This window comes from Entelurus aequoreus, linkage group LG14, assembly GCF_033978785.1.
Source record: "Entelurus aequoreus isolate RoL-2023_Sb linkage group LG14, RoL_Eaeq_v1.1, whole genome shotgun sequence".
NCBI classification, from domain to species: Eukaryota; Metazoa; Chordata; class Actinopteri; order Syngnathiformes; family Syngnathidae; genus Entelurus; species Entelurus aequoreus.
The window spans coordinates 61,234,390-61,249,853 of NC_084744.1; the positions used below are offsets into that span (position 1 = coordinate 61,234,390).

The 15,464-nt window shown below is 36.1% G+C and overlaps 1 protein-coding gene across 1 annotated transcript in view; it reads right to left on the minus strand.

Moving 5' to 3' along the window:
* Positions 1-15,464, minus strand: part of ctnnd2b (catenin (cadherin-associated protein), delta 2b) — a 287,545-nt gene that overhangs the window by 88,734 nt on the left and 183,347 nt on the right. The window contains 1 exon segment of the mRNA XM_062070403.1: positions 14,851-14,907. Coding sequence (XP_061926387.1) covers positions 14,851-14,907 — 57 coding nt within the window.

Genomic DNA, 15,464 nt, shown 5'->3' on the forward strand with positions numbered 1-15,464 from the left:
GTAGGATATGGTTGAAATTTGACCAACATTCAATGGTCAAATCAACGTCAGATCCCAACATTGATTAAACGTTGTCAAAAAGCATGTTGTTTCAATGTTGTATTTGTGTTGTTTAACATTGGTTGTGGAATGACCAAATTTCAATGTCAAATCAACGTCAGAACCCAACATTGATGAAACGTCAACAAAAACCATGTTGTTTCAACGTTGTATTTGTGTTGTAGAATATTGGTTGTGTAATGACCAAATTTCAATGTCAAATCAACGTCACAACCCAACATTGATTAAACGTCAACAAAAAGCATGTTGTTTCAATGTTGTACAATATGGTGGAAAAATGACCAAATTTCAATGTCAAATCAACGTCAGAACCCAACATTGATTAAACGTTGTCAAAAAGCATGTTGTTTCAATAGTTGTAGAATATGGTTGAAAAATGACCGAATTTCAAAGGTCAAATCAACATCAGAACCCAACATTGATTAAACGTTGTCAAAAAAAGCATGTTGTTTCAATGTTGTATTTGTGTTGTAGAATATTGGTTGGGAAATGACCAAATTTCAATGTCAAATCAACGTCGATTAAAAGTCGTCAAAAAGCATGTGTTTTCAATGTTGTAGAATAGGGTTGAAAAATGACCGAATTTCAATGGTCAAATCAACGTCAGAACCCAACATTGATTAAACGTTGTCAAAAAGCATGTTGTTTCAACCTTGTATTTGTGTTGTAGAATATTGGTTGAAAAAGGACCAACTTTCAATGGTCAAATCAACATCAGAACACAACGTTGATTAAACGTCGTCAAAAAGCATGTTGTTTCAATGTTGTATTTAAGTTTTTTAGTATTGGTTGGGAAATGACCAAATTTCAAAGTCAAATCAACGTCAGAACACAACGTTGATTAAACGTAGTCAAAAAGCATGTTGTTTCAATGTTGTAGAATATTGGTTGAAAAATGACCAAATTTCAATGTCAAATCAACGTCAGAACCCAACATTGATTAAACGTTGTCAAAAAGCATGTTGTTTCAATAGTTGTAGAATATGGTTGAAAAATGACCGAATTTCAAAGGTCAAATCAACATCAGAACCCAACATTGATTAAACGTTGTCAAAAAGCATGTTGTTTCAATGTTGTATTTGTGTTGTAGAATATTGGTTGGGAAATGACCAAATTTCAATGTCAAATCAACGTCGATTAAAAGTCGTCAAAAAGCATGTGTTTTCAATGTTGTAGAATAGGGTTGAAAAATGACCGAATTTCAATGGTCAAATCAACGTCAGAACCCAACATTGATTAAACGTTGTCAAAAAGCATGTTGTTTCAACCTTGTATTTGTGTTGTAGAATATTGGTTGAAAAAGGACCAACTTTCAATGGTCAAATCAACATCAGAACACAACGTTGATTAAACGTCGTCAAAAAGCATGTTGTTTCAATGTTGTATTTAAGTTTTTTAGTATTGGTTGGGAAATGACCAAATTTCAAAGTCAAATCAACGTCAGAACACAACGTTGATTAAACGTAGTCAAAAAGCATGTTGTTTCAATGTTGTAGAATAGGGTTGAAAAATGACAGAATTTCAATGTCAAATCAACGTCAGAACCCAACATTGATTAAACGTCAACAAAAAGCATGTTGTTTCAACGTTGTATTTGTGTTGTAGAATATTGTTTGTGAAATGACCAAATTTCAATGTCAAATCAACGTCACAACCCAACATTGATTAAACGTCAACAAAAAGCATGTTGTTTCAATGTTGTAGAATATTGGTTGAAAAACGACCAAATTTCAATGTCAAATAACGTCACAACCCAACATTGATTAAACGTTGTCAAAAAGCATGTTGTTTCAATGTTGTAGAATAGGGTTGAAAAATGACCGAATTTCAATGTCAAATCAACGTCAGAACCCAACATTGATTAAATGTCATCAAAAAGCATGTTGTTTCAACCTTGTATTTGTGTTGTAGAATATTGGTTGGGAAATGACCAAATTTCAATGTCAAATCAACGTCAGAACCCAACATTGATTAAATGTCATCAAAAAGCATGTTGTTTCAATGTTGTATTTGTGTTGTAGAATATTGGTTGGGAAATGACCAAATTTCAATGTCAAATCAATGTCAGAACCCAACATTGATTAAACGTTGTTGTCAAAAAGCATGTTGTTTCAATGTTGTAGGATATGGTTGAAATTTGACCAACATTCAATGGTCAAATCAACGTCAGATCCCAACATTGATTAAACGTTGTCAAAAAGCATGTTGTTTCAATGTTGTATTTGTGTTGTTTAACATTGGTTGTGGAATGACCAAATTTCAATGTCAAATCAACGTCAGAACCCAACATTGATGAAACGTCAACAAAAACCATGTTGTTTCAACGTTGTATTTGTGTTGTAGAATATTGGTTGTGTAATGACCAAATTTCAATGTCAAATCAACGTCACAACCCAACATTGATTAAACGTCAACAAAAAGCATGTTGTTTCAATGTTGTACAATATGGTGGAAAAATGACCAAATTTCAATGTCAAATCAACGTCAGAACCCAACATTGATTAAACGTTGTCAAAAAGCATGTTGTTTCAATAGTTGTAGAATATGGTTGAAAAATGACCGAATTTCAAAGGTCAAATCAACATCAGAACCCAACATTGATTAAACGTTGTCAAAAAAAGCATGTTGTTTCAATGTTGTATTTGTGTTGTAGAATATTGGTTGGGAAATGACCAAATTTCAATGTCAAATCAACGTCGATTAAAAGTCGTCAAAAAGCATGTGTTTTCAATGTTGTAGAATAGGGTTGAAAAATGACCGAATTTCAATGGTCAAATCAACGTCAGAACCCAACATTGATTAAACGTTGTCAAAAAGCATGTTGTTTCAACCTTGTATTTGTGTTGTAGAATATTGGTTGAAAAAGGACCAACTTTCAATGGTCAAATCAACATCAGAACACAACGTTGATTAAACGTCGTCAAAAAGCATGTTGTTTCAATGTTGTATTTAAGTTTTTTAGTATTGGTTGGGAAATGACCAAATTTCAAAGTCAAATCAACGTCAGAACACAACGTTGATTAAACGTAGTCAAAAAGCATGTTGTTTCAATGTTGTAGAATATTGGTTGAAAAATGACCAAATTTCAATGTCAAATCAACGTCAGAACCCAACATTGATTAAACGTTGTCAAAAAGCATGTTGTTTCAATAGTTGTAGAATATGGTTGAAAAATGACCGAATTTCAAAGGTCAAATCAACATCAGAACCCAACATTGATTAAACGTTGTCAAAAAGCATGTTGTTTCAATGTTGTATTTGTGTTGTAGAATATTGGTTGGGAAATGACCAAATTTCAATGTCAAATCAACGTCGATTAAAAGTCGTCAAAAAGCATGTGTTTTCAATGTTGTAGAATAGGGTTGAAAAATGACCGAATTTCAATGGTCAAATCAACGTCAGAACCCAACATTGATTAAACGTTGTCAAAAAGCATGTTGTTTCAACCTTGTATTTGTGTTGTAGAATATTGGTTGAAAAAGGACCAACTTTCAATGGTCAAATCAACATCAGAACACAACGTTGATTAAACGTCGTCAAAAAGCATGTTGTTTCAATGTTGTATTTAAGTTTTTTAGTATTGGTTGGGAAATGACCAAATTTCAAAGTCAAATCAACGTCAGAACACAACGTTGATTAAACGTAGTCAAAAAGCATGTTGTTTCAATGTTGTAGAATAGGGTTGAAAAATGACAGAATTTCAATGTCAAATCAACGTCAGAACCCAACATTGATTAAACGTCAACAAAAAGCATGTTGTTTCAACGTTGTATTTGTGTTGTAGAATATTGGTTGTGAAATGACCAAATTTCAATGTCAAATCAACGTTGTCAAAAAGCATGTTGTTTCAATGTTGTAGAATATGGTTGAAAAATGACCGAATTTCAAAGGTCAAATCAACATCAGAACCCAACATTGATTAAACGTTGTCAAAAAGCATGTTGTTTCAACCTTGTATTTGTGTTGTAGAATATTGGTTGGGAAATGACCAAATTTCAATGTAAAATCAACGTCAGAACACAACGTTGATTAAACGTCGTCAAAAAGCATGTTGTTTCAATGTTGTATTTGTGTCGTTTAATATTGGTTGAGAAATGACCGAATTTCAATGTCAAATCAACGTCAGAACACAACATTGATTAAACGTCAACAAAAACCATGTTGTTTCAATGTTGTAGAATATGGCTGAAAAATGACCAAATTTCAATGTCAAATCAACGTCAGAACCCAACATTGATTAAACGTCGTCAAAAAGCACGTTGTTTCAACGTTAAGTTTGAGTTACTCACCGTCAGGACATAATTCAACAAGTCGTCAACGTTGTTTCAACGTCTTGTGCCGGCTGGGCAGTGACATATATTTTGGTATTCTGCTAATGCTACTTGTAAGCATGCTATTATTTGCATAGTGCTGTTAGCATGCTAGCCGTTAGTGCTGCTAGCATGCTTTTTAGGTTAGCATGCTAGCTTTTTAGGCTAATTTTGCTCATATTTTGTCACCTGACGCTATCTGGCCTGCATGCTAACTGTTAGCATTCCAGTTCGGCTTTGGATCTTCAGCATTTGTATTTTTGTAGTTCTTTGGAAAATATTTATATATAGTACTGGTTTTTAAGGTGAAAACTACAAAATGGCCGTCACATCCTTTGATGCGTGATTACAAACTTAACGATCCACAACGAGTATCAGGTCGGATTGTTAGAGTACAGCCGTTGTATGCGTGACTGTTAGAATAATCATGTGTATATATTATCACACAAGGCTTAAAGTCCTTTGCTATAGTTATTAGCTATTGTGCTCAAGCTGTACTTTTTCTATCTGTGCAGGGACAAAACTTCTTGTCTGAGGGGTGGCCTCAGCCGCGGACGTTATCTTTGTTTTAGCCCGCTAACAGCCAAGGACTTCAAGGACCTCAACGAAGATAAGACGACAGCATGCGGACGAAGCAGAGACAAGGCGAAATCACAAGGCCCCCAGCACATTCCGTCACGTATTGTGCGTACTGGACCTGCTTTGCATGATATACGTGACCACTCCTTTTAGAGGCGGCCTCAGTGATGTTGACTGGGAAACTCCTGAATAAATAGAGGGACGCGGGAGCTGTACCTTAGAGCGCAGGGCGAGACTGTGACTAAGTGCGCAGCTCCATGCGTTCTCCTCATGAGCGAAATGGAACCCTGTGTCTGCATGATTCCTTGCTTCTTGTCTGTTTAATAGATGTCATCAGTGTTTGAACCTGACAGTGACATAAAACATATACAGCTCTAGTTGTACTATTGAAGTAAAGAGAAATTTGACATATTAAACAATGTTTTTACTGTATATTTATGTTGATTAAGCAAAAATGGAGGTAATCTGCATAAAATGTTTCTGGCTAACAAATATTATTCTTGGTTTTGTGTCGTCAAACCTCCTAAATTAAAGCCAACACTTTGATTGTTGTATTATTGAGCCATTGTGACGGCGTACAAAAACAAACATAAAGATGATTTATTGTGTAGACTGACTTTGATATTCTGCTCAGTTGTGAAGTAAAAAGGCCAAATACTCAATTTGCAAGAAATACTTTTTTCTCTCTCCTTTATTGATGTTGTGATTCACTTTTGGAGAGAATTCCCCTGATAATCCCTTAATGGGGATATTGTTTTTTCTTCTTTTTAAGTCTTTGTTATTGTTCTGTCTCAGCTGAGGTTGCATTGTGCTACAAGAAGGAGCTCTAACGTGATGTGCATCAATCCAAATACGGATACTGATACCAAGAACAGCACCAGTATTGGACTGGGAATAAATACTTGGACTTTGGGGGGAAAAAACCAAAGAATTGATTGAGAGACAATAGTACTTTTTGCTTTTGTTGAGTTATTTTGCTTAAACAAATAATGATATTTGTTGTATTATTTTGTTGATATTATAATATTTTCCTAAACATTTATATTTATCTGAATCGTCAGTGAAATGATTTACAAACTGTCATTACATTACCATGCTATGGTAATAAATGAAACATTAACTAGCAAAACAAAGAAGATTATATTAAATTAAAATATAACAGGGATAGGGATGTATACCAAATACCGGTATTTTTTGGTACCGGTTCCTAATTAGGTCGGTCCACGAGGACCGTGAAGATTGTGGACTCACGATCCTGCTATCAGTATTTTTGCTACCAAGCTGACCGACGTTATTACCTTCAGTTCAGCTGTCCCTGCTACACATTAAAATCAGCTTTGAGTAATGAAAAATAAGGAAGCAACACCACATAAAAGTTAAAATCAGCGTTAAATAATGACAAATAAGGAAGCAACCCCACACAAAAGGTACAATCCGCTTTGAATAATGACAAATAAGGAAGCAACCCCACACAAAAGTTAAAATCCGCTTTGAATAATGACAAATAAGGAAGCAACCCCACACAAAAGTAAAAATCCGCTTTGAATAATGACAAATAAGGAAGCAACACCACACAAAGGTTAAAATCCGCTTTGAATAATGACAAATAAGGAAGCAACCCCACACAAAAGTTAGAATCTGCTTTGAATAATGACAAATAAGGAAGCAACCCCCCTGAATAATGACAAAAAAGGAAGCAACCCCACACAAAAGTTAAAATCTGCTTTGAATAATGACAAATAAGGAAGCAACCCCACCCAAAAGTTAAAATCCGCTTTGAATAATGATAAATAAGGAAGCAACACCCCACAAAAGTTAAAATCAGCTTTGAATACTGAAAAATAAGGAAGCAATCCCACACAAAAGTTAGAATCCGCTTTAAATAATGACAAAAAAGCAAGCAAACCCCCACAAAAGTTAAAATCAGCTTTGAATAATGACAGATAGGGAAGCATCACCACACAAAAGTTAAAATCAGCTTTGAATACTGAAAAATAAGGACGCAACACCGTACAAGAGTTTAAATCAACTTTGATCAATGACAAATAATGAAGCAACCCCACACAAAAGTTAAAATCCGCTTTGAACAATGACAAATAAGGATGCAACCCCACACAAAAGTAAAAATCCGCTTTGAATAATGACAAATAAGGAAGCAACACCACACAAAAGTTAGAATCTGCTTTGAATAATGACAAATAAGGAAGCAACCCCCTGAATAATGACAAATAAGGAAGCAACACCAAACAAAAGTTAAAATCCACTTTGAAAAATGACAAATAAGGAAGCAACCACACACAAAAGTTAAAATCAGCTTTGAATACTGAAAAATAAGGAAGCAATCCCACACAAAAGTTAGAATCCGCTTTAAATAATGACAAAAAAGCAAGCAAACCCCCACAAAAGTTAAAATCAGCTTTGAATAATGACAGATAGGGAAGCAACACCACACAAAAGTTAAAATCAGCTTTGAATACTGAAAAATAAGGACGCAACACCGTACAAGAGTTTAAATCAACTTTGATCAATGACAAATAATGAAGCAACCCCACACAAATGTTAAAATCCGCTTTAAACCATGACAAATAAGGATGCAACCCCACACAAAAGTTAAAATCTGCTTTGAACAATGACAAATAAGGAAGCAACCCCACACAAAAGTTAAAATCCGCTTTGAATAATGATAAATAAGGAAGCAAACCACACAAAAGTTAGAATCCGCTTTAAATAATGACAAAAAAGCAAGCAAACCCCCACAGAAGTTAAAATCAGCTTTGAATAATGACAAATAAGGAAGCAACCCCACACAAAAGTTAAAATCCGCTTTGAATAATGATAAATAAGGAAGCAATCCCACACAAAAGTTAGAATCCGCTTTAAATAATGACAAAAAAGCAAGCAAACCCCCACAAAAGTTAAAATCAGCTTTGAATAATGACAGATAGGGAAGCAAACCCCCACAAAAGTCAAAATCGGCTTTGAATAATGACAAATAAGGAAGCAACACCACACAAAAGTTAGAATCTGCTTTGAATAATGACAAATAAGGAAGCAACCCCCTGAATAATGACAAATAAGGAAGCAACACCAAACAAAAGTTAACATCCACTTTGAAAAATGACAAATAAGGAAGCAACCACACACAAAAGTTAAAATCTGCTTTGAATAATGACAAATAAGGAAGCAACCCCACACAAAAGTTAAAATCTGCTTTGAATAATGACAAATAAGGAAGCAACCCCACACAAAAGTAAAAATCTGCTTTGAATAATGACAAATAAGGAAGCAACACCACACAAAAGTTAGAATCTGCTTTGAATAATGACAAATAAGGAAGCAACCCCCTGAATAATGACAAATAAGGAAGCAACCCCACACAAAAGTTAAAACCCGCTTTGAATAATGACAAATAAGGAAGCAAACCCCCACAAAAGTTAAAATCAGCTTTGAATAATGGCAAATAAGGAAGCAACCCCAAACAAAAGTAAAAATCTGCTTTGAATAATGACAAATAAGGAAGCAACACCACACAAAAGTTTGTAACAACAATATTTCCTCCTCAAACGCTGTGTCAGTTTTAAGTGAACGCACTTCACTCACGACGTTTTTGCCAAACGTCCACCTGGCGATCCATTAATCCACTTCAAAAAGTGACATATCGAGGCAACGCAATTTGCCGTCTGACGTCACTCCGTAGCGCCGCGCTTGCGTCTACCGATTACACCAAAATCATCAGTATCGTCCACCCTCCCTGCTGGATGTGGTGAGCTCTAGAATTGGGGCCGAAGGGGATCAATTCTTATTCTGGAATGTTCCTTTCTGCAAAGCACTGCAGTAGCAAACCACAGTGTGTGTCAAACAAAAGTGTGGCTGATACACTGTTACACCCACTGAACACACACACACTTACACACACACACACTTACACACACACACATGGACACAGACGGAGGGAACAGAACACAAAATGCAAGAAAACATTTTGTTGAGGTCAGACGGTGTCTTGCACAAATGGTCCATAAGACTAAGATGCTGTCTGCACAACACAAACATGTCATTTCTCAGAATAATAGCAACTCCATCCAACATCCAACCATACAACACAAACATGTCATTTCTCAGAATAATAGCAACTCCATCCAACATCCAACCATACAACACAAACATGTCATTTCTCAGAATAATAGCAACTCCATCCAACATCCAACCATACATACAACACAAACATGTCATTTCTCAGAATAATAGCAACTCCATCCAACATCCAACCATACATACAACACAAACATGTCATTTCTCAGAATAATAGCAACTCCATCCAACATCCAACCATACAACACAAACATGTCATTTCTCAGAATAATAGCAACTCCATCCAACATCCAACCATACAACACAAACATGTCATTTCTCAGAATAATAGCAACTCCATCCAACATCCATCCATACATACAACACAAACATGTCATTTCTCAGAATAATAGCAACTCCATCCAACATCCAACCATACAACACAAACATGTCATTTCTCAGAATAATAGCAACTCCATCCAACATCCATCCATACAACACAAACATGTCATTTCTCAGAATAATAGCAACTCCATCCAACATCCAACCATACATACAACACAAACATGTCATTTCTCAGAATAATAGCAACTCCATCCAACATCCATCCATACAACACAAACATGTCATTTCTCAGAATAATAGCAACTCCATCCAACATCCAACCATACAACACAAACATGTCATTTCTCAGAATAATAGCAACTCCATTCAACATCCATCCATACAACACAAACATGTCATTTCTCAGAATAATAGCAACTCCATCCAACATCCAACCATACAACACAAACATGTCATTTCTCAGAATAATAGCAACTCCATCCAACATCCAACCATACAACACAAACATGTCATTTCTCAGAATAATAGCAACTCCATCCAACATCCATCCATACAACACAAACATGTCATTTCTCAGAATAATAGCAACTCCATCCAACCATACAACACAAACATGTCATTTCTCAGAATAATAGCAACTCCATCCAACATCCAACCATACATACAACACAAACATGTCATTTCTCAGAATAATAGCAACTCCATCCAACATCCAACCATACATACAACACAAACATGTCATTTCTCAGAATAATAGCAACTCCATCCAACATCCAACCATACAACACAAACATGTCATTTCTCAGAATAATAGCAACTCCATCCAACATCCATCCATACAACACAAACATGTCATTTCTCAGAATAATAGCAACTCCATCCAACATCCAACCATACATACAACACAAACATGTCATTTCTCAGAATAATAGCAACTCCATCCAACATCCATCCATACAACACAAACATGTCATTTCTCAGAATAATAGCAACTCCATCCAACATCCAACCATACAACACAAACATGTCATTTCTCAGAATAATAGCAACTCCATTCAACATCCATCCATACAACACAAACATGTCATTTCTCAGAATAATAGCAACTCCATCCAACATCCAACCATACAACACAAACATGTCATTTCTCAGAATAATAGCAACTCCATCCAACATCCAACCATACAACACAAACATGTCATTTCTCAGAATAATAGCAACTCCATCCAACATCCATCCATACAACACAAACATGTCATTTCTCAGAATAATAGCAACTCCATCCAACCATACAACACAAACATGTCATTTCTCAGAATAATAGCAACTCCATCCAACATCCAACCATACAACACAAACATGTCATTTCTCAGAATAATAGCAACTCCATCTAACATCCATCCATACAACACAAACATGTCATTTCTCAGAATAATAGCAACTCTATCCAACATCCTTCCATACAACACAAACATGTCATTTCTCAGAATAATAGCAACTCCATCCAACATCCAACACAAACATGTCATTTCTCAGAATAATAGCAACTCCATCCAACATCCATCCATCCTACTATGTTGCCAAATGCATTGGGAAACGTTCCTCTACATCAGGGGCGTCCAAACTTTTTCCACTGAGGGCCGCACACTGAAAAATCAAAGCAAGCGGGGGCCATTTTGATATTTTTTATTTAAAAAACCAATTCAATATATTAGAGATGTCCGATAATATCGGAAATTATCGGTATCGTTTTTTTTATTATCAGTATCGTTTTTTTTATTTTTTATTTTTTTATTAAATCCAAATAAAAAACACAAGATACACTTACAATTAGTGCACCAACCCAAAAAACCTCCCTCCCCCATTTACACTCATTCACACAAAAGGGTTGTTTCTTTCTGTTATTAATCCTACATGATATATCAATATATATCAATACAGTCTGCAAGGGATACAGTCCGTAAGCACACATGATTGTGCGTGCTGCTGCTCCACTAATAGTACTAACCTTTAACACTTCATTTTACAAATTTTCATTAATTACTAGTTTCTATGTAACTGTTTTTATATTGTTTTACTTTCTTTTTTATTCAAGAAAATGTTTTTAGTTTATTTATCTTATTTTATTTTATTAATTTTTTTAAAAAGGACCTTATCTTCACCATACCTGGTTGTCCAAATTAGGCATAATAATGTGTTAATTCCACGACTGTATATATAGGTTGATATCGGTATCGGTTAGGGATGTCCGATAATGGCTTTTTGCCGATATCCGATATGCCGATATTGTCCAACTCTTTAATTACCGATACCGATATCAACCGATACCGATATCAACCGATGTATACAGTCGTGGAATTAACACATTATTATGCCTAATTTGGCCCGCGGGCCAGAGTTTTACACCCATGCTCTAGATCAACATTAGGTCTATCTGTCAATATAACGTTTTTAAAGATTTAAGTTGTATGCTCTTTTTGTCAAAGAAAACCCAGTTTTTTATGGAAAAAACAAAATATGCAATATTTTCAACCCAATAAAATTTTTAAGTGGAATATTTGACATTATATAATAATTGGAGCCTTAAAAAGGTCAACAACTCATAACACCATCATTATTTTTTGAGCAATGCCACTTAAAAACAAATCACACTAACATTATTGGGGATCCAAAAGGGTCCTACTCATTAAAGTGTTAAAAAATAAATTATACATTTTTTTTTTTACTGTTTACTTTTAACACAATCATTTCAATAATCTCAACTTCAGATCTATCCGCCAATTATACATTTTATTGTTGTTCATGTTTTTTGTTTGTTCGTTTGAGGCCCTTTTTAAAAAAAAAACAGCTCAGTTTTTTATATGGCAAACACAAAATATGCAACATTTCCCCTCAAAAAATATCTCAAAGTGGAATATTTAATGTGACGTAATTGGAGCCTTGAATAGGTCAATAATTCATAATGACATTGATTTTGATTCATTATTATTTTTTTAAAGAAAGAAACAGCCTGCATGGCAGCTTTGTGTTATTAGAGTAAACATTGCACCATGTTCTTGTTACATTTCACCTTTTTGCTCTTTTATACCATTTTATTTTTATTTTTTCCAATCGTATTTTTAAAATGTGCCCTGGGCCCGTTAAAAAATGACCTGTGGACCGCAACTTTGGACACCCCTGCTCTACATGGACTTTAGTGACATTACTTCATAATTGGCAGGGTAGAAATGGCTCTCCCTTACAGTTCTATCCACGACTCAGTCCATCCCCAAAGCGTTGAGGTAAGGTGTTGAGGTAAGGTTCCTCGAAACCTAACTGGCTAATCATTATCCTTCGGTCATGCTGGAACATGGCATGACATGGGGCCTTCTGTTCCAACAAAGTTGTGCGCGTTGAGTTGATTTTATACACCCGTGGATTACATACTTTAAAGGGCCCCTCTAACGCTGATGATACTGGCACATGTTGTAGAATATTGGTTGGGAAATGACCAAATTTCAATGGTCAAATCTAGATATTTTACAACGCAAACACAACGTTGAAACAACATGCTTTTTGACAACGTTTAATCAATGTTGTTTTGTGACGTTAATTTGACCATTGAATTTTGGTCATTTCCCAGCCAATATTCTACAACACTAATACAACGTTGAAACAACATGCTTTTTGACAACGTTTAATCAATAATGGGTTGTGACGTTGATTTGACCACTGAAATTTGGTCATTTCCCAACCAACAACGTGGATCCAACGTTGGACATCCGCAGGCCTGGCCCTAACCAATCTGGCGCCCTAGGCAAGATTTTAGGTGGCGCCCCCCCCCCCCCACATCGGCAGCGAAGTGTATATACTCACAAGAAACCGAATAGCTTTGTCTTTGACCTTTTTTTAACTTAAAGAAAGCAAATTAACATATTATATGAGAATGTTATGTTATGATTATCTTTAACCGAATCACAGCAGTGCTCAAATTAAAAAACAGCATTCCCTCTCATGTGATATTGCTTAATTAACATTAATGATGTGCACTTTAACAACTAGGCTTACAACTATACCTAATATATAAAGGGGTGGAAAAGTGACTATTACCTGCAGAGCAAACATTAGCTAACCAGAAGGCAATAACAACGTAAACAAAAAACACCTGCTTAAAAGATCTAATACAAATGTCCCTGAGGAATGTAAGGTGGGAGTACTGTAATTACCTAACGTTACATTATTATTTTCCATAACAATTTAGCCCCCTCCACAATATTAACCCGACGTTAAAACAGAACTAGCTATTTATTGATTAGCAATTGCCGAATCATGTAACATTGCTAAAAAGCCAGGTTACTATCACATTCTGTAACAGACAAATAATTTCATGTAGGCTAACGTTACTTGTATACCTGCTACCTCTGTCTTTTTCTCGTTTCTCCTCCTCTTCTTTTCTATTCCCTGGGCACCTGACAGTTTTGGCCGTTTTGACATTTGTGGTGACGTCCAAAAAGAGTCATGATACGGGAAGGGAGGGGGCGCACCGTGCGGGGGGAGGAGGGTGCGTAATGTTGTAACAAATAATATTTCTATTAAATAGGCTTTACTTTGCATTTTAATTAACGTGGGATTATTTTTTGCATTTAGAAATAATAGTACCAACTTTTTTTTCTTTTCTCCAACATTTGTGGCACTGGCGTGGCGCCCCCTGATGGATGGCGCCCTTAGCATTTGCCTTTACGGCCTATGCCACGGGCCGGCCCTGGACATCCGCGTTGTCTCAATGTACAAATACAACTTTGTCGCAACGTTGTTCAGAAGTCCGTTTTAAAGGACATGTACGTGTAATCCACGTTGTATCAATGCCTTGTGCCTTTAGCAACATGGTCCATCCATTCATCCAACCCTGCAACAATCAGAGAGACTGAACATCTGCACAATTCCAGATTGAGTTGCTACAGCAGAATTCCCCGTGGACATATTTCAGTGCAAACAGCATATTTGGAAATGATCAGAAGACAATGACAGAAGGTCGAAGTAAACGAGAAGATGGACAAATGGATGGATTGGGAAGCGGGACAGCCAAAGGAGAGAATGATGAATATTTACCATTTAAAAGAATGTACCATTCAAATTGCAATTTCTTTAGTTTCTTATCTACGAGCCAATTGTTCATTTTTTCCAATGAATGTGTCGTTTTTTAACATCATATTCTTGACTATCAGGAGACGCTAGTCCAGCGTCATGTGCTGCCACAATTTAGTGCCGAGAACTTCCAAATGCCAGCATCAAGTCTTCACTTTCAAACGGTTTGCTAGGTTCCTGTGCAAGTACATGGGTGATCGTACAAATGGAGAATGTGTCATTAACATGTGTGTTAGCGTCACGGAGCGAAGATGGGAGAATTCAGTGAATGAGACAAAAGGTAAGATAGATGGACAGAATGTATATATATAGATCAATATATATATATAGATATAGATATGTAGAAATAAATAAGGATTACTTTGTCATTCTTTGCTCGGCGTGATTTTGATTCCACACAAGGAATTCGGGGTCGTACCTATCGAGGTAGAGAGAAACAAGAGAGAGGAATATGTTGGCTGTCTGGCAAGCAACGTGTTGTCAGTAACCGTGAGAATAGTGATGAGTCGTCAATAGAAGCGTGGAGTGACTCGACTAGACTCGTCTTTCTCTCAGCATTTGGTTATCAGGCACAGGTGGACGAGGTGGTGAACAGTCCGGAAAGGATTCGCAGTATTTCACTTTTTCCACTTTTTGGTTTTCCACAGCCTTGTTCCAAAATGGAATACATCCTTTGTTGTCCTCGAAATTCTACAGACAATACCCAGTAATGACAATCTGAAATGTTGATTAAATACTTTGTTGATGCGCCTTTAGCAGAAATTACACCCTCGATGCCACAACCTTGTCACACCTATCTTTGGGCAGTTTCTCCCATTCCTCTTTGCAGAACCTCTCAAGCTCCGTCAGGTTGGATGGGAAGCGATGGTTTTCATCCAGGATGTCTCTGTCCATTGCTGCATTCATCTTAGTCTAGTCAGGGAGGTGACCAAGAACTTGATGGTCACTTTGTCAGAGCTATGGCATTCCTCTGTG